We start from the raw sequence: 19,582 nt of genomic DNA on the forward strand, positions 1-19,582 counted from the left end.
GTATCATGGAATAGTTTCCTTTTGTTTCTTTTGTATAGTACTTAATATATTAGGGGAAAATATTTAACTCAAAGTTACCGGAATATTTACCCTGAACCAGAGAGATTTACTTGATTATTGTTTTATTTCTTTTTTTAAGTGCTTATTTCATTCATTGAAATTAGCACCATTAGTTTCATTCAAGGCTGTATTCAGGGAGGGGGGAGTGGTTGAGGGTTCGATCCCCTCTCCCAAAAAAATTGTCTTACTCGTAAAAACGTAACAAAAATACATATGAACAAGTTTTCGATGCGTTTTTTAAAGCCTTCTATAACCAACCACTCCCCCAACGAAAATCCTGGATACAGCCCTGGTATCATTACTAATTCTTTGAAATTCAAATAACCAACAAATAATAAATATTTCTTTTTTTTACAGGACAGTACTATATTTTTGTCAGTATTGCCACGTTAGAGCCAATTGGTTAAACTTGGCAACGCTTTCATTCCGTAAATTCCAACATTAGCAACCTATTAGTTCCCGAATACAACTACACCTTCAAATGAAAGCTACAAATTCTTAAGGTGTTTCGTCCCGTATTTGGTTAGCTTATTTATTCCTGATCTTTCATCCAAGTTTCTTGTTTTTTAAACTTGGCACCCACTACTACCAAAACTGCACTAATGTATACGAAATTTTTTTTGTTAAAAACTAATTTCCCAATTTTCCTTTTTTTAATATATACCTGGCTATATAAACCCCTACAAAAAGATTTCATTTTCACTGTCCTTGGTATTTTGACCATTAGGGTAGGGAAACGTATGCATCATTTCCTTCGGGTGGATGGAGGAGAGGTTGAAATTGGTAAAAGAGCTAAAAACGAAAGCATAGTGTATGAAAAATATAAGAAACAATAGGACAAATCGTCAAAGGTATTAGATTGAGGAGAGTGGGGCTGGATCTGAGTGCCAGTATAAGGAAATTTACATTAAGAACCTGGACAAATGTCAAACATGCAAAATTACAAAACCATGAAGAACGTTTATATTTTGAACTCCCAGAGACCGGGTGGACAACACAAAGAAATGCAGAAATCCGCTTTAGTCGTTTCTTGTCCATTGGATATTTTTCAATATGCACACATTGATGCCAAGTGATGGTTTTAATTCTTACAGTTCCTTGGCAATCATGCTGCCCCGGATCTCTCCATCTTTTTTTGTGGTTAAGCATATGAATATAATTTTTATCTTACACAAACAATTCTCCAATAAAAAAGAAGAGCGCACCCCGCAGCACCCATATTACCGGCTTAGTCAAAAACATTCCCAGACATAAAAATCGACACAAAGACTACTTTGTTCTAGCCCACTCTTTTTCGCTACTTTAAAAAGGGACTAGAACTTTCAATTTACGGAAGAATGAATCGTCTTCCAATTTTCTGGGAACATTGGTTCAATGAGATTACCCATGGGATAAAAACAAACAAACAAATACGCATCCGTGATCTCTGAACCAGGAAAAATGAAACAATTCGAATTTTTGTAGAGAGGCTTGAAACCTCTGCCATAGGGTTTTCTGATGTGCTGAATTTGATCTTATAATTTTAGCCGTCATTATGTTTTGCCCATTTTTCGAAATCAAGCAAATTTTGTCAGGTTATTGGCTTCTGTTGAGTAACTTCGAACTTAATGAAGTTTATATATTTAGAATCACTTTAAAAAATACGATTTGTTTCGTGTCTACATTAATGTCGAAATTCACTTTTAGAATTTTCATACTATTAATACAAGTTGCTTTACTTACAGTTCGTTACCCCAAACTGCTGGAAGACTATAAACCTCCAACCAAAAAATAAAAAGAGTACGGACGCTAAGTTCTATCAGCTTAGCAGTTGGCCAGGTATTGATGAGTTTTCCCGGCCAACTAGTGATTATGTTAATAAAAAAAGATGTCTTAGAGCCTCTACCCCCACCCCCTTCCTCAACTGGACTAGGTGTACATCTAAAAAAGGCATGATTATGAGCATTGCTCTTATCTCCTAATGGGGTTTGTTTGGAATAATGACGTTCCCTTCTGGTGCACGTGATGATGACAAAATTTTAACGACTCCCTTCCTCATCCTCCAACCGAGATGGAATTGAATCAGGACTCCAAAAAGGCACAACTAAGACGCTAAATGTTACTTCTCATTAAGTTTGGCTGATATGCAATACCTTTTTTCCCTTATATTCTGATGACTAAAAAGAGAAATACCCCTCTCCCGTGACTGACTGCAGACAGATTGGTCATGGATCCAAAAAGACGCTACTAAGACACTAGCTAATACTTTTCATCGAGCTTGATTGATATTCGTAAACATCTTCTGGTAGATGTCCTATTGACATAACATAGCCTCTCCCCTTCCTCACAGAGATATGATCAGATCTGGATCCAAAATGACATGGAGGGGCACTATTTTTAACTTACTGCCCAATTTTGGTGAGATGATGAAACTTTCTCGTAGATGCTAGTCTGAACGAAATTTAAGGATAGGTCTCTCCTTAAGGGCTTCATGGGGTGAGAATCTTCAAAACGATATAACGGAGACACTTACCCTTACTTCTCCTTAAGTTTGATATATGGCACCTCATCTGCTAATGTCAAATAGTTAAAATTTAAGAATTATCTCTTTTTTCCCTAGAGAGGTCAGGTAGGGTCCAGAGCAACAAGTGGTATAAACATGAGACTAGCCCTTACTTTCAACAAGGTTTATTCAAGATTAGACATTTACCTCTGGTAGATGTTATCAAAACAATACTTTAGTAGCCCCATTGCACCCACAGAGGTTGGATTGCGTCAAGGGGGTCAACAGGCACAACTATGACACTAGCTCGGACTTCCTATTCAATTTGATTTAGATTATACCATTCCTTTTGTAGATGTACTGTTGACAAGCTTTTGGACCCCCCCCCCTTACCAGCTTTGATTCAGATATCCCAGTCTAGTTCTGAGCTTGTTCAAACACGACATTCAAAAACATACAACGTTGAGAAAAATAGTCAACATTGAAAATAATTCAAATAGTTCAGAAACAGTCTACATTAAAAATTTTATTAAGAAACGTATACAAACTAGAATTTAGAATTTCAAAATTTCAAGACTGGAAATCTAGATGAGAGTAACAATTTTGAGCTCATGTTCTCGAAGTTCATGATCTACATGAGTCCAAAGTGACATGATCCCTACGAAGCTGACTTTTGGATCTGAGATAGTTTCATTTTGTTTCTTTTGTATATTACTTAATATACTAGGAATAAAGCTACTTTTAAATTTAAAATACTGGAAATTACCCAAACATCAGGGTATACTTTTGTCACCGAAAGCTGCATATTGTAGATCACAAGGAAAAAAGAAACTTTAGGGGTGCTTAGCAACGGAATTCAAATACTTTTTTTTTCAAATTTTCGAAGAGATTTTAGCCAGGTCTGTCAACTGGCTAAGCAGAAATCAAATAGCCCAGCCAAAATTTGTAGCTTGGTGTATTACCTGCAACCTAGTAAAGAGCGAACCACAACCCATGGTTTCATAAATTTTGAACAGGTCTTTAAAGAAAATATCTAGTAACAAATATCTGCTAGGAAACAATATCTAGAAAATATTAACCTTCGTTCAAATTCAACTGAACAACAATTTCTAATCATAAGAAGAAACCTTTGGTAATTTAAAACCAGTTCAAAACTCTTCAAAAATTAAAGCAAATGTATCATTGAAATAATCACTGTCGAAAACTCAATGTTGGTTGTTGGCAACCATCATCTGGAGCTACACGGAAAGGTATATTTTTCCATGGGTAGCAATTACGTGTCTCCATTTTTTCCCAGGGATGATCGCGTGTAACCAGCGGTTACAGAATATTAGAAGAGAGCTCTAAGCAGAAATAAAAATACATGGATACCTTTCTAGGCACCAAAATAGATCACAATACAGAAAAATACCAGTTTGTGATGAAAAGCATCAAATTTTTGCCCGAAAAGCATAAAACTGCATAAGAATGCAAATCCTGAGATAGCCAACCTATTTGCCCCTATCTAAGAACTTTAAGTGGAAGTTTATAGTTACTCATCTTAAACTATATTCAGGAAATGCGTCGATTGACCACATGATATTTATAACTTACAAACAAAAAATTAACATGCATCTTTGACTTTAAGCATGGCAGTGTATATATTGTTTTTAGTTTGTTTGTTTCTTAATTAGTTTCTCTGTTTCTTGCTAGCTTTTATCGTTTTTATATGTTTTTTTTATCCTGGTGACAGTACGTATGGTCATAAATGAAAAAAGATGCTAATAAACATACAAAATACTTAATTCCAAGGCACAAGAAACGATAAACAGTTTCTTATCACTCATGGTAAACATGATTATTGTTCTTTCGAATTAGCCGCACTCATTGCATTTAGTATTTAAAGTTTTACGCTCTTTTGAATTAAGTTGCTCATTTGAGGAATTTGAATCAAAGGTAAGTCCCCAGGTACTATAGTAATGTTTGTCATTAAGAGTTGTGCGGCTTGCACAATGTTTATTCAAACCTGGTCAAAAATAGAAACAAGAAAAATTAATGTAAAACCAAATAATTATGTTCGACACCACTTTGTTTCTTGTTTTATATTATTTCAAACATATTTTTACTTTAAACACAAAATTTTATATTCCTGTTGATAGAGGGATGAAAGGTGAAAACTTCATGTTGGATGGGGATCTCTGCTCCATTATCTATAGCAAATCCCCAGATTTGCATCCATTCTCTTTAATAAGACCACATCCATTTGCGGGAATGATTTCACCTATATCTAAATTCAATCTATTTTCTTTTGCACTTTATTTTATATAGCTAAAATTGATAGAACTTAAAAGTTTTAAAATTTTAAACTTATTATACGTTACGCATTTGAGTAAGTATGGTGATTTTTCTAGTCTATACTTTCAGAAATTACATCTATTATCGACTCTTTACTTGCCATTCCTTATAATGAAATATTTGATAGAAGCGATGAATAGGTAAAAATATAGCAAAACAACAAAGCAATGCAATATAAGGTAATTTGTAGATCTGTTATTCAATTATTAGCAGTTAGCGTGTTTTTCTTATCAATTTTCATTCATTCATTGACTTACACATAAAAAGTTTTTCCAACTGAAAACAAGGTGCAACATTAAATTAAAACGAACAGAAATTATTCCGTATACGAGGGGCATTGCCGCCTCTTCAATTCCTCGCTCTTTACGCTAAAGTTTTTCAGTACTTAAAAACAACACTTCTTATTCTAATTAAACAGCCCTTGCGTTTCAGGAGTCATTCTTAAAGAATTGGGACAAAAAGCCAAACTTTTGTATAAGAGCGAGGCATTTAGGAGGTACCAACCCCCTTGCTACGGTGCTATTGTGCCTTCATATGCCCCCTTCAGTTGCTACACTTTAATAGCAACTATCATTCTATTATTAATACCTTCCCAACTAACCAAGACTTCGCAGCTTCCTTATTCATCATGAGCTCTACTCCCTGCCAACGCGCCCCATCTTTCCTGCCTGAATGAATAAATTCTATATTACCTAATTTTACGTTTCCTACCCCCCGGATCATACTGATTGTATGTCAACACGATAGTTGTTCTATAACATTGTAACATTTCAAGTTGCAATTTTTATATTGTAACAATCATTGAAATTATCATGGCCTCAATAAAAGAAATGGGTCCCAAACAAGTGAAGGATAGGGACTAAAACATCTCAATTCTACACGAAGCGCTTAAGCTGGCTTAGAACAGGACAGCAAGAAGTCCCTGGGACCTTAAGTATGAATGAAAGCTTTGCGCAACCGTCAGCAAACCTTAGTCAAAACATGATTTCTCGCACTTGGGGATGCTCTTCTATCATTAAGATTCCAAATCTGGCATAGGAAATCTGAAGTCTAATACCTCCGACTCATTGCATATTCATGCCTAAAAAACATTGTACTACTATGAAGAGGCAGCTCATAATAGATAACTTAGCTAGGAAGGGATTTTTAAGTCCAACAAAACACAGACGAATCATCCATGATTCAGAATCCAGTGAAAACACTGTGTCGTTCACTAGGCTTTAATTTGCTCGAGGGGCGCTACTCCTCAAGGTCGCCGTGGAGCGCCATTCCCAGTCACGATTATTGTTAGGCGAACTCGTATAAAATCCACCATGACAAGGCCAAGCAAGCAGGATTTCTCTTTAAGGGATAGGGACGGAGGAAGGAGCTTATGACGGAACGGAGACCCGAACATCTCACAACACCAGATCAGTTCTAGTCTTTCATATCCAACCTATCCTCTGGACATTTCTCCCCTATTCCAAAATCGAAGACATCCAATGGGCCGCACAAAACTCAAAGGATCTGTCACTTCATTCACACAGCTGTACCAATCAAACAGTTCGTGGTAACGAACTGTAGTAAGGAGCGACCCGGCTCAATAGTAACCAAAAGTCTAAAAAATGGAATTTTGGTACCAATAGCTACATCAAAAGAATCGCATTTTGATGCTGATTTTAAATATATAAGTTTCATCAAGTTTAGTCTTACCCATCAAAAGTTACGAGCCTGAGAAAATTTGCGTTATTTTAGAAAATAAGGGGAAACACCCCCTAAAAGTCATAACATCTTAACGAAAATCACACCATCAGATTCAGCGTATCAGAGAACCCTACTGTAGAGGTTTCAAGCTCCTATCTACAAAAATGTGGAATTTTATATTTTTTGTCAGAAGGCAGATCACGGATGCGTGTTTATTTTTTTTTTTTTCCCAGGGGTGATCGTATCGACCCAGTTGTCCTAGAATGTTGCGAGAGGGCTCATTCAAACGGAAATGAAAATTTCTAGTGCTCTTTTTAAGTGACCAAAAAAATTGGAGGGCACCTAGGCCCCCTCCCACGCTAATTATTTTCCCAAAGTCAGCGGATCAAAATTCTGAGATAGCCATTTTATTCAGCGTAGTCGAAAAACCTTATAACTTTGTCTTTGAAGACGACTTACTCCCTCACAGTACCCGTGGGAGGGGTTACAAGTTCAAAACTTTGACCAGTGCTTCCATATAGTAATGGTTATTGGGAAGTGTACAGGCGTTTTCAGGAGGATTTTTTGGTTGGAGGCAGGGGTTGAGAAGAGGGGGATATGCTGGGGGAACTTTCCATCGAGGAATTTGTCATGGGGGAAGAAAATGTCCATGAAGGGAGCGCAGGATTTACTAGCATTACTTAAAACAATGAAAAAGTTTTTTTTTCAGCTGGAAGTAAGCAGCAGTATTAAAACTTAAAACGAACAGAAATTATTACCCATGTGAGGGTCTCACCTCCTCCTAATATCTCGCTCTTTACGCTAAAGTATTTTTAGTAATTTCAACTATTTATTCTGCGGCTTTTGTGAATTCTTAATGAATCCAATTCTTAATGAATTGGGACAAAATTTAAGCTTTAGTGTAAAGAGCGAGGTACTGACGAGGGGGCAAACCCCCTCATATATGTAATAAAAACATAAGAATACAAAAGCTCTTTACGTAAGCTAATTTATAAGTTACGTATATCTTTTACTTATAAAAAGATTCGTAAAAAATTAAAAGTTCTAGTTGCCTTTTTAATTAACCGAAAATCGGAGGGCAACTAGGCTTCCTCCCCCGCTCTTTTTTTCTCAAAATCATTCGATCAAAAATTATGAGAAAGCCATTTAGCTAAAAAAAAAAAATAAATAAAATATACAAATTTCGTTTTAATTATTCCTCTGTGGAGAGCCAAAATCAAAACCTGCATTGATTCAAATACGTTCAGAAATTAAATAAAAAAAAACAAGTTTTCTAAATGAAAGTAAGGAGCGACATTAAAACTTAAAACGAACAGAAATTACTCCGTATATGAAAGGGGCTTTTCCTTCTCAACGCCCCGCTCTTTACGCTAAAGTTTTTTTACTGTTTTTAAATGTAAAGTTAAGAGAAAGAGTCAAACTTTAGCGTAAAGAGCGGGGCGTTGAGAAGGAAAAGCCCCTTTCATATACGGAGTAATTTCTGTTCGTTTTAAGTTTTAATGTCGCTCCTTACTTTCATTAAGAAAACTTTTTTTTTTTTTATTTATGACAACACAGTGCCAGTGGATATACACAATGTCTTCTTATTTACATCCATACGTCACTGTGAACAGATTTTATGTTCTACAGGGGTTAACAGGGCAATAGCCATAGGCATTAAATAACGGGGGCGGGGGCATTTTTCAATTTAGGGGGGCCAATCTTTATCGGAGTATTTTCGTTCAGAGATGCCTTTTTTTGCATTTTCTCAGAGAGAAAAAATAATAAATTGCTCCCTTCCCTTCTAGATTTTAAAAAATACGTTTTGCTTTCAAATTGACGACACTTCCAAAATCGTTAGGGCCACTTCATCCACCCCCCATGATTTTAAGAGACACAATTTGCCCCCTCTATGTTTTTTGCGAATACACATCACTTGTATAGGCTGATCAAATACTAAAACAATTTTTGAACCCCCCCCCCCCCCCCCGTTAAAGAATAAGTCCCCTTACCTTCCTCTCAAAACATTTTGAAAGTTTTTAATTGATTCACAAGCCGTTTCTGGGTTATTAACAAAAATTCAGTTCTCATAACCTGGGTAAATATATCAAACTGAGTCCCTGTTTTATAGCTTTTCTCGGATAACTGCAAGATTAAATACATATAGGGATTATACAATTTTATTAGATATTTTCAAAAGGTTGTTATTGGCTCATAAAGAAATACAGGTTACTAAAACCTTATTATTTCCTATTGTTTGCACTTTGTTTATTGTATTTGGTCTCTGCTATTATGCATAGTCTTAGTTATTATACCAGTTTATTTCTGAAGAGTGACTCTAAATGGCAGGCTTTTTTCTTTAATTTTTTTAAACTCAGTTTTGATTGTGCTTTACTATCTTATTACAATTCAATTGTCAATACCTGGGCAAATATAAAAGAATTCAAACATTGGATATATTCAACAAAATGCCTTGTTTGGACAGCCCTGAAATAATGATTCTAAATAACGATGAAACATAAGTTAAGTTAGATATCATTGTGAATAAGGATGCAGCTCTGAGCGAGTAGGCACCGGAGCAAACAAAACAAACCGACCACACTTGGAGAGTCAAAGTTGAGTCAAATAATACCAACAGTAGAAGAAGAATCTGAAAAAAAAACTATACCCTTTATTTAAACTACAAATAAACATGTATTTTAATGGTGACATGCTCTTTTATTATTCGTCAACATCACAGGCGAAAACCGACAAAAATACATAGAACGACCCAGAGTAGTTAAGGTCCTGAAAACTAAATGTTAAAATTGACCAAAAAAAGGCCTAGCTTAAATAATGTAAGCTAGAGTGTAAAAGTAAATAATAATACACGGCCGTATATCGTTAACTGATGTTCAGCATAAAGATACCACGAGATTATAGTATGGATGATGGTTCTTTGAATTTGTTAACGAGGCTTAATAGTACATCTGCCATAGCAGTATGGCAGCCCAAATAATTAATAGCATACTGCCGAAAAAAATTAATTGAAGATATTTCACACAATTAATCTATGGTGCCTTTGGTCCTATTTGAAGTTGATACCTGGCACTCCCTATCAGCTCTTGTCTGTTCCTCGACACGAAGCTGTGGCATGTACGGTGATGAAAACTTTTTGATAAATTTTTGATTCTTTTTTTTTATTAACAAGAGATCAGTTCACTTTTAGTTTATGTTTTTCAGGAGAAGCATCCCAACAGAAATGGAAGACGAATCAAAAGGAATAAGGATTAGTCCTCGGACTAGACAGTTTATTGTATTGGGCTTAATGGGATTACTGGTTTGTGCGGTTATTGGTTTGGCTATTGGTTTACTGACGATACAAGTTTATGGTAAGCATATATTCCAAAAGTTCACCATAATTTAAGATAAGCAAACTTCTTTCCGATACAGTTCAGAACCAACAGGGTTTATTTCACATTTGGATATAGGAAATACTTCAAAAACTTTTCCATGATTTTTTTATTCAAAATAATAATTTATGACCAAACTATCTTTCCAAGAATTAACAAAAACTGGAGAACAAATAAAAATATAGGTCGACAGTAGGATAAAACTAAGGATGTTAGCACCGAATACGGAACTCAGATAAACAGTTAGTGAAAGTTGCATAAGTTTACTATCAAGATTATTACATACCACAAGGTCATTACTTACTATAAAAAATGAAACAAGTTTCGATCTCCAAATGTATTAAAAAGCGAAAGAAATTCCTACTACCCAGTACAATTTAATTTTTTTTACTCCAAAACTAAAAGCATGGGGCAGCCATGATATATTTTACAACTATTCAAAGGACGGCCTTCCATACCCTGATCATCTCACACTTTCGCCTTTAGTCATGACGAATTATAATTTTCTCGACTATCCAGGAAAAATAGCTTTTACTTATAGTGCATTAGGAGATAAAATATTTATTATTTTTCCTTTAATTTATTATTAAGTTCCTTTTCTTTTCCGCCAGAGCGGTGAAGACGGCTTGCAGATATTAGGCCAAACAATCCAGTATTTAGAAAACAGCCTCAGTCTATGTATATTTTATATATTTTTAGTAATCTCTTTCGGTATTACAAATTATTTTGACACATATTAATTTTAGATCAACGACATTAGATCAACGATCTTGTATAATAATTTGAAGAAATTCTGAGCCTTATATGAGCTTGCGTTCAAACTATTGCCAGGATAAGGCTTTTGTTACATGGTATTTTTATTCTCCTGCGCTATGCTTGAATGTGTAATTATCGTAAGCGTAAAGGACGTACCTTCAGAGAATTCTAGTACTGACATTTCTTTCATTTAAACTATATTGGGTATGTGTAAATCGCCTTACTTTTCGTCTTGTCTTTCAGAAATCACAATTTATGTTAAATTGCCCTGGGGCTTTTCTATCAAGGATTTGGGTTTATTGAACTTAATCATCAATTTAAGCTTAAAAGGCATATTTCTTTACTAAACCATAGCTTATCATTATGCTCAATTTAATAACGCTATCTACCACTCCCAACTTTATTCGTATGACTCACAACATTTTGTTTCCTTATTGCTCACATAATTTAACTTCTAATGGATCAAATCTAATCTAATGGATCTGTGCAAAAGAAAAGATGAAAAAAGATAAGACAAAAAAACCCTACCCTTGACGTGTCTAAGAAGAATAAAACATATACCCATCAGGTGTACCTGGTGTATACCAAGTACACTGCAAAAAGATCAATCAATTAGAGTTAGAAGGGTATTGTCTAGCCAAAATCTTTCCTTCTAGGTCCTTGCGACTTTCCCCCGACACTGCCAAACAATAGCTATGGTTCTTGGAAAGGATCTGAAGACAAGGAGTTTGATATTCTTTGTGGCTCAGGATATGTTTTCAGTGATGGATCAACCCGTTGGAGCGTTTCTTGTTTAGATTCTTCATGGCAAACAGAAAAACTACCTAACTGTGTTAATGTAAGAAAGTAATATGGTCTAGCAGCTTGTTTTCTTCAAAACCAATTCATTTACCCATTGCCAAAAAAAGTTATTTGACAAGTTAATTTCCTTCTGCACCTTACATTACTCATGACAAGCAACATGAATTTATTATACAAGAGAAAAATCAATGGAAATAAAAATCATAGCATAACTTTCTGGGTACAAGAAAAAACAAGCATAGTATGTTTAAAGGGGAATTTTTTGCACAAATGTACTTGAATATAGAAGGATAATAAGCTTGTCTTCCCCGCAAGCAAAGACAAAAGAACGAGGGAGGCAGAGAGAGATCGGACGAGAAAGAAATAGAGAGAGAGCAAAAGAGAGGGAGGACATCACCAAAAAGCCCGACAGAAGAAGCTAAAAAAATTGATATTTGTTTTTTATGGTATATTTGATGCATTAAAAAACTTTTTTTTTTTGTTTTTTTTCTTCTCTCTCTCTCTCTCTTTCTTTTAAATAAAAGAGAGGGAATTTTAGGAAAAACAATTTTCCCAGTCATGAAGCCAACCATTGTGACAAATGAAGGCAAATATTAAAATTATACTAACGACAAGACTGCCATCTATCCAGCAACAAGAATTTCAAAATTTGACCCAAGAACTGTCAAAAACCCATGCATCAATTCTGTAAAACAACATTTTGAAGCATCAGACTCCTCTAAGGTTTGGGGGGGGGGGGATCCTCACAGATTATGTGCAACTAACTCATTACCATGAATTCTCCCCTGATCTTTAAAACAACAATCTTTTGAAATTTTCCCAAAAAACTAAATTTGTCTTTCTGAAGTAAAAATGCAAGTGAGAACTTAATTTCAGATGAAATATGATTTTTGGATAAGTTAGTGAAGATTCGAGATTTCAATAGCCAGGGATATATTAAATCCTAATAATAGCTCCATGCTCTTTGACATATGCATAACAATTAAAGAGACTATGATAAAAAGCCTGTAGGGTAAAGGACTCCATTTATTCTTCGGTATCGGCAGTATTTTGGGACTAGTCCATTTTTGCAGCAGAGCCACCTAGTTTTCCTTAGTTCTTGAACCTAAAGAATGCTATTCGCTTTTTAACTTGAACCCACTTTCAAGTTTTGATTTCATTTTATGATAAAAACATTGCAGCTTTACAAACTTATAGGTAGCACTCCCAATGATAAGCCCAGTTATTCCTGAATTAGTGTCGAACAGTCACAGTAAAACCTAGAGGTCAAAACAGAAAACTAAAAAGAAACCTAACCGCAAATTCTACATTCCATGTACTGATCAATGAACTGGTAATCACAGCTTTTAGTAACGCCAAAGAAATGTGTAGTAGATCTGCCACTTATTACTAAGTTAAAAGCATTAATTAAAGAACTTAACTAAAAAATTAATATCCTCAACTCCCACCACGTTTAGTTAATTGAGGTTGGCACTCGTGAGCATTTGTTATTAATCTCTTTCTGTTTAAACTCTCTACTTTGGCCATTTTGCATGGAATCCCATTTAAGTAATGTTTTTACAATTTCAACCCAAACTGAAGCATTTTTCTACTTTTCTTTCGTCTTATCTTGTAGGCTTTTATCTAAGCCATGTGGTCTATTTCCGTTTTTAAGTTATTTTAAAAATAATACAAGCCTTCTCTCAACCCCTCCCACAGGGCTTTATGATGGAAAAACACAAGAAGTGACAAGAAAAAATTTTGATCACTCTCTAACAGTACTATTGAAGTACTGTTAGACAAAGTTAAAAAACAAGCATAAAACCAAAAAGACAGAGTAAGTGCTAAGAGAAAAATAGGATTTTTCACTTTTTTAGGGTGCCAATAGAGTTACAACTTCGAAAAAACTCGAGTAGAATTTTCCAGACAATATGAGATACAATTAAAGGGTGATGGTCTGCGCTTACGATTGAAGTGACAAGAACCTGAAAAAATATGCGGATACAATTAGAGGACTGCTCTGAGACAAAATTGGAGCGCATCTAAGGGCCATAGAGACACTGTTCTGAAGTCTGAAGGGATTATCCTTATTTAGTAATGTGTACTAAATATTCGTGTAGTACAATATTTTTAATAAGGAAATCATTATTCTAATGTTACCTCAAAAGTCTATGAAAAACATTTTACTAATTCTCGTCTTCTTTCTTTAGCAGGAAGGCATCATGAGTAATAATACTACCCAAGCAGATAAATTTGTCTATGCTGTCAACTGTTCCATCTTCTAACATCATAATATGTTAGGAAAACATCCTGACATTCAAGAGTTTTGTATCTTTTTAAAATTTACCTTCAGACCTAGCTTTTTACTTCGTCAGACTTAAGAGACAGAACTTACAAGACTACCATGAAAAGAGTCACACCCCAGTAGATTGATCCTGAGTACTTGAGACTGCCTGAATGCAATACACAGCAGTAATCCAGAAACAAAGGGACAAAACGCATAGCTTTCAATTTGCACACCTCGATACTTTTTATATACTAAATAAAAAAGACTAGTTTTTTTTAAATGAAAGTAAGGAGCGACATTAAAACTTAGAACGAACAGAAATTATTACGTCTATGAAAGGAGCTGTTCCCTGCTCAACGCCCCGCTCTTTACGCTAAAGTTTGTACTGTTTAATAAAGTAGAATTGAGAGAAAGAAAGTTTGAATCTTTCTCTCAATTCTACTTTATTAAACAGTACAAACTTTAGCGTAAAGAGCGGGGCGTTGAGAAGGGAACAGCCCCTTTCATACACGTAGCAATTTTTGTTCGTTTTAAGTTTTAATGTCACTCTTTACTTTCAGTTAAAAAAAACTAGTTTTTTTTTATTTAATTTCTGAACGTTTTTGAATTTATGCATGTTTGATTTTGGCTCTCCGTAGATAATTATTAAAATGAAATTTGTATATTAATTTTTTTTTGTCTGAATAACTTTCTCTTAGTTTTGATCAGACGATTTTGAAAAAAGGGGTGGAGGAGGAGGCCTAGTTGCCCACCAATTTTTCGGTTACTTAAAAAGGCAACAAGGACTTTTAATTTTTAACGAAAGTTTTTATTAGTAAAAAATATACATAACTTAAGAACTAACTTACGTAACGAACTTCTGTGTTCTTATATTTTTATTATGTATATGAGGAGGTTTGTCCCCTCGTTAATACCTCGCTCTTTACACTAAGCTTAAATTTGGTCTCAATTCTTTAAGAAAAATTCATTAAATTTCTCTTCCCCCATGACATATTCCTCCAAGGAGAGATCCTCCCACATAGCCCCCTCCCCTCGACCCCCTTAAACCAAGAAATCCCCCTGAAAACGTCTGTACACTTCCCAATAACCATTACTGTATGTAAACACTGGTCAAAGTTTGTAATTTGCAGCCACTCCCTCGGGGACTGTGGGGGAGTAAGTCATCCCCAAAGACATAGTATTTATGGTTTTCGATTATGCGGAACAAAATGGCTATCTCAAAATTTTGATACGTTGACTTTGGGAAAAAAATAGCGTGGGAGGGGGCCTAGGTGCCCTCCAATTTTGTTGGTCACTAGAACTTTTCAATTCCGTTAGAATGAGCCCTCTTGCGACATTCTAGGACCACTTGGTCGATACGATGACCCCTAAAAAAAAAAAATAAAAAAAAAAAAATAAACACGCACCCCTGATCTGTCTTCTGGCAAAAAATACGAAATTCCACATTTTTGTAGATAGGAGCTTGAAATTTTCGCTATATGGTTCTCTGATACGCTGAATGCGATTTTCGTTAAGATTCTATGACTTTTAGGGGGTGTTTCCCCCTATTTTCTAAAATAAGGCAAATTTTCTCAGGCTCATAACTTTTGATGACAAAGACTAAATTTGATGAAACTTATATATTTAAAATCAGCATGAAAATTCGATTCTTTTGATATATCTTTTAGCATCAAAATTCCGTTTTTTAGAGTTTCGTTTACTATTGAGCCGGGTCGCTCCTTACTACAGTTCGTTACTACGAACTGTTTGATTAAATTCAACTTTCAAGACAATAGTAATCGGCAGCTTTCAAACAGCTTTTCGGTTGATTACCTCAAAGTGTTTATTGCGTCAAAACAATAAAAAGCCTCGTTTTTTATATTTTTCTTTTATCACAGGTAGAAAAAGCATTTGAATATCTCTGTCAATACAATGACGACGACCAAGGATATGCCGTGGAACTGAAGCTTACAAAAGGAGAAATTACTTCTGGAGAAGGTAAAAAAAGAATATATATATATATATACAAACCTTATGTTCTCAAAACAAGATTCTGAAACGAGATATCTTCGAAAGCCGAACTTTTTCGCTGGAGTGTAACATGTCAGTCATTAGTAAAACATGGTGGAATACGAACTAATTCGAGCCTTTGTTTGAAACTCTGGTAAATTTGACATGTCTTGTTTAGCCTATTGATTCGATAAATCGTAACTGCTGTTCTTTTTTGAAAGATTTTCGAAATACAGCTGGTTCCAATGAAATTGAAAAAGGAAATACACCAACATAAGGAAATCCAACGTAAATCCCAAAAAGAGCGAAATCAATTATCTAACATTAATTGGATCTCTCTCTACGACTTCATTCCGTCTCTCATGGAATGAACATCTCAGTAAAATTAGATCCTCATGCTCCAAGAAACTAGGAGTTATACTAAGATACAAAGTCTCGTCCCTGATGAGTCTATTCGGCCACTATTCATTTCGTGTATCAGACCTGTCATGGAATATACATGTCATTTCTTCGGGGTTGCACCAAAAAGCCGCATCCCTCCACTCCAAAAGATTCAAAATCGAGCAGTCCGTGCAGCAACCTCAGGCAACACGAAAACTAAAACCCCACAGTTGACCCAGGAACGCTTCGACATGGCGTTCTACAATTACATGTATAACCTTCTATCACCGAATTACGACTCGTGAGGTCTACCTTGAGCAGAGTATTCCCCACCAAGAATATCTAAAAACGAGTTGCGCCCGGCGACCAATCGCCACATGAAATAGCTTGCCAGGTAATCCCAGAAAATCCTTCCCTTGAAGCGTTCAAGAAAAGGCATAACAAATACCTCAGCGTTGGAAAATGAGGTCATTACCAGGACTAGCGGCTTATCATCACCTGTGATGGAGCCATGGAGCCTGTAATAAAGAACAATCATTTAAGCCAATCCTTCTCTTTATGCAACTTCATGCTATTGTACAGCATTATCATTTTTTGAAGAAAAATTGTAATTATAAGATAAATTAGGCGTAGAAAAAGTTTCACTCGCATAGACATTTTCTACCCTGATCTGGGATTAGGTTGGTTGTACTAATTGCCATTACAACAATATCGCTTTTTAATCTTCTTAATACCAAGAGAGAGAAGTTAACATACAGTGCTGCCATATCTGGAATTAATTCGAGGTTCTATACAGGTTTATTTCTAAATTTGAGGCTAAGCTTTGACTAAAGCTTAAATCAATCTAAACTGTGAAAAGATCACATATAGACTCGTATTTTGAATTTATATAAATGGCCGAATTCGGAAAAATTAATTGGATTTGATTTCGCCTTTTTTTATACCAAAAGATATCAGCGATTGATAACAATTAAATGTACAGCCATAACTTTTATTAATCGCTAAAAATATTTGGTATTAAAAAAGACTAAATCAAGTTATAACGCAAGAAAATAGCAAATAACGCATAGCCTTCAACACAAACCAAATATGTCAAGAGAAAAAACCCTATATATCCCTTTGCAAGAGCCACCCTAGCGACTGAACGTCTCACCCGACCCATCGACCCCCTGGCATCACCAACTTCAAGTCATAGCTTGACTGGAGGCTAATGGTGTGAATTTTCGAGCTCAGCTCTCCATGTATGAAAACAATGCGTCTTTAAGACCTGAGCCTCGAATTGATTGGGTTCACTCCGCCATAAAACTCCAAAAAAATTACAAAAATTATACCTTTCCAAGTATATTTTAGTTAGGCTAGCAGATAAAAAATTAAATATTTTAAACTTCTATTTACATGTTCTACATTAGGGGATTTCTGAAATTTCATTTGCAGATTGTCGATCGCCTATCACTTATTCTGAAAATATAAATAAAACTTACACTTTTTTTCAATTTTGCTATTCCAATTTTCGGCAATTTATGTTTCCGCGTTTAACGACAAACACTACAACATCACTTCAATCTTTGTTAAATACCAAAGTCCTTTTTCTTAACGGTCGGATTATATCATCTGACTATTGATTTGTGCAATTTCTACGTTCATTGATGAGCTGATTACTACAATTCAATTTTCATTGACAACTCTAGAATCAGACTATAATTTGGAATAACTGCTGAAGAAGATAATAAAATAGGGTTTTCAGAGTGCATGTAAAACGTTACTTTTATGTGAATGGTAGAATAAATACGACAATACAAGTAATATACTATGAAGAATAAAATAGAAAAATAAAATTGAAATTTTAAACATTTTAAAAAAGTAATTCGGGTTAGCAAATACAAGAGATTATAATACAAAGAAAACCCAAGTTTTAGCTTGATAATTTCGTCAGCATGTCATTTTATGTAACAATCAGACTATTAATTATTGGATAATATATGGCTATAATTTGTAAATAATTTTCCTTGACAATCCAAATGAAGAATCTGGATAATCTGTGAAAAAGTCCTCTAGTTAGCCTGTAAAGTGGTAAGTCAAAAATAACCAAAGTTGATTCACCTGGTACCTTTACCAGTGAAAATTATACAGACAAAAGGGGAAAAGTTCGGGAAGATGTGCTAGATATCTTCCAGAGGAATAGTCTTATGAAAAACTTTGGGCATCCGTCTGAATGAACGTATATCAAATAATAAGCTCTAAAGAATAGGGTTCAATTCTGATCTGCATTGTTATACTGACAGAGGGGTTAAAATGGTTAGGTCACAAGGACGACGTGTTTCTGAAAATCAAGTTTTTGGCTATCTGGATTGAGTCAAACAAAAAGTAGGATGTTCTCAAATCGGGAGGGAAGAAGTGACAAGAAAAGATTTAAAGGAAGTAAGAAATTTTTCGGAGGAAGTGCAGAGCGTAGTATTAAACAGAGTGGCGTGAAAAAAGAGCCAGTACAGACGTGTTGAACTCAGGAAACTTGCGGATGCAGTGAGTTATCTATAATAGAGGTAAGTGGGGATACAACAAAAAAGAGGCTCATGTCATTCAATTTTTCTCTTTGCCAATATGCCAATATTTTTTCACATATTATTTACTTCATTTTTATAGGTGAAATTACTGGTTTACGACCTGGAACATTAGCAAAGATTTCGTTTAACAGTTCAAGCTGTTGGCCAAGTAGCGACACTGGAAACAGAGAGAATTCTCTTAGAGAGATATTGCAATTTTCAAACATGAAAGTAAACGTTGCTGAGTTCTTTGAAGTTCGAGTTTTAAGCCAGAGCGAAAACTTTTTGGTTCTTTCATTTGAACAGCAAGGCCAGCATAATGCTTATATCAGTGACGTCTTCAGTTTCTAGTTTTACTCTTTCTTTCCTTATTGTTTTTAGCTAGCAAGTTTTTTTTTTTAATTCCATTCTTTGGTTTTATATTTTGATAATAACCTATTAAAGCATAGAAGAAAAGGCTTAAGTGCTTTTTAATTAAGCAGATTAATTATATATTAAAAACGTTTCTTAGTATAAAAAGCTGTTCTATATTCTGTTTGACTTCTTTTTATATGCGACAACCTTTATGGCGAAAGGTCGTCCCGGAATGGGATGAAAAAATGTCGCAAAAAAAAGTTTAAGGAAATGGGAACTACTACGAAGGGTGTAAAGAGGGGAGCTTTGAATAGATTGGGATGGAGCACGAGCTTGCGTAGCCGTGTCGGCCTCAGGAGGCTTGGTACTGCAGTGAGCTGTGAGTAGTAGTATCTATATATTTTATTGCAGCTTCTCCTCCATAGCTTTCAACGAGGAGGAGAGGGAACGATCATGCTTTCCGTCGTCAAATAATATTTCAAGATCGGAAATTCGCACAGATGCATGCCAAAATTCATTTCCGGGAGGGGTAGTAGTGACGTGTCGGTTGAGAAAGGTATTCAAA

At 35.1% G+C, this 19,582-nt stretch overlaps 1 protein-coding gene across 1 annotated transcript; it reads left to right on the forward strand.

The window, feature by feature from the left end:
- The first annotated feature begins 4,354 nt into the window (after positions 1–4,354).
- On the forward strand, positions 4,355–19,122 carry LOC136024992 (uncharacterized). The gene is made up of 5 exons (XM_065700606.1): positions 4,355–4,477; positions 9,761–9,909; positions 11,343–11,524; positions 15,631–15,730; positions 18,764–19,122. The coding sequence occupies exons 2-5, from the start codon at positions 9,780–9,782 to the stop codon at positions 19,012–19,014; spliced, it is 663 nt and encodes a 220-aa protein (XP_065556678.1). The 5' UTR covers positions 4,355–4,477; positions 9,761–9,779; the 3' UTR covers positions 19,015–19,122.
- Positions 19,123–19,582: the final 460 nt, after the last annotated feature.

The sequence above is a fragment of the Artemia franciscana genome, chromosome 3 (assembly GCF_032884065.1).
Source record: "Artemia franciscana chromosome 3, ASM3288406v1, whole genome shotgun sequence".
NCBI classification, from domain to species: domain Eukaryota; kingdom Metazoa; phylum Arthropoda; class Branchiopoda; order Anostraca; family Artemiidae; genus Artemia; species Artemia franciscana.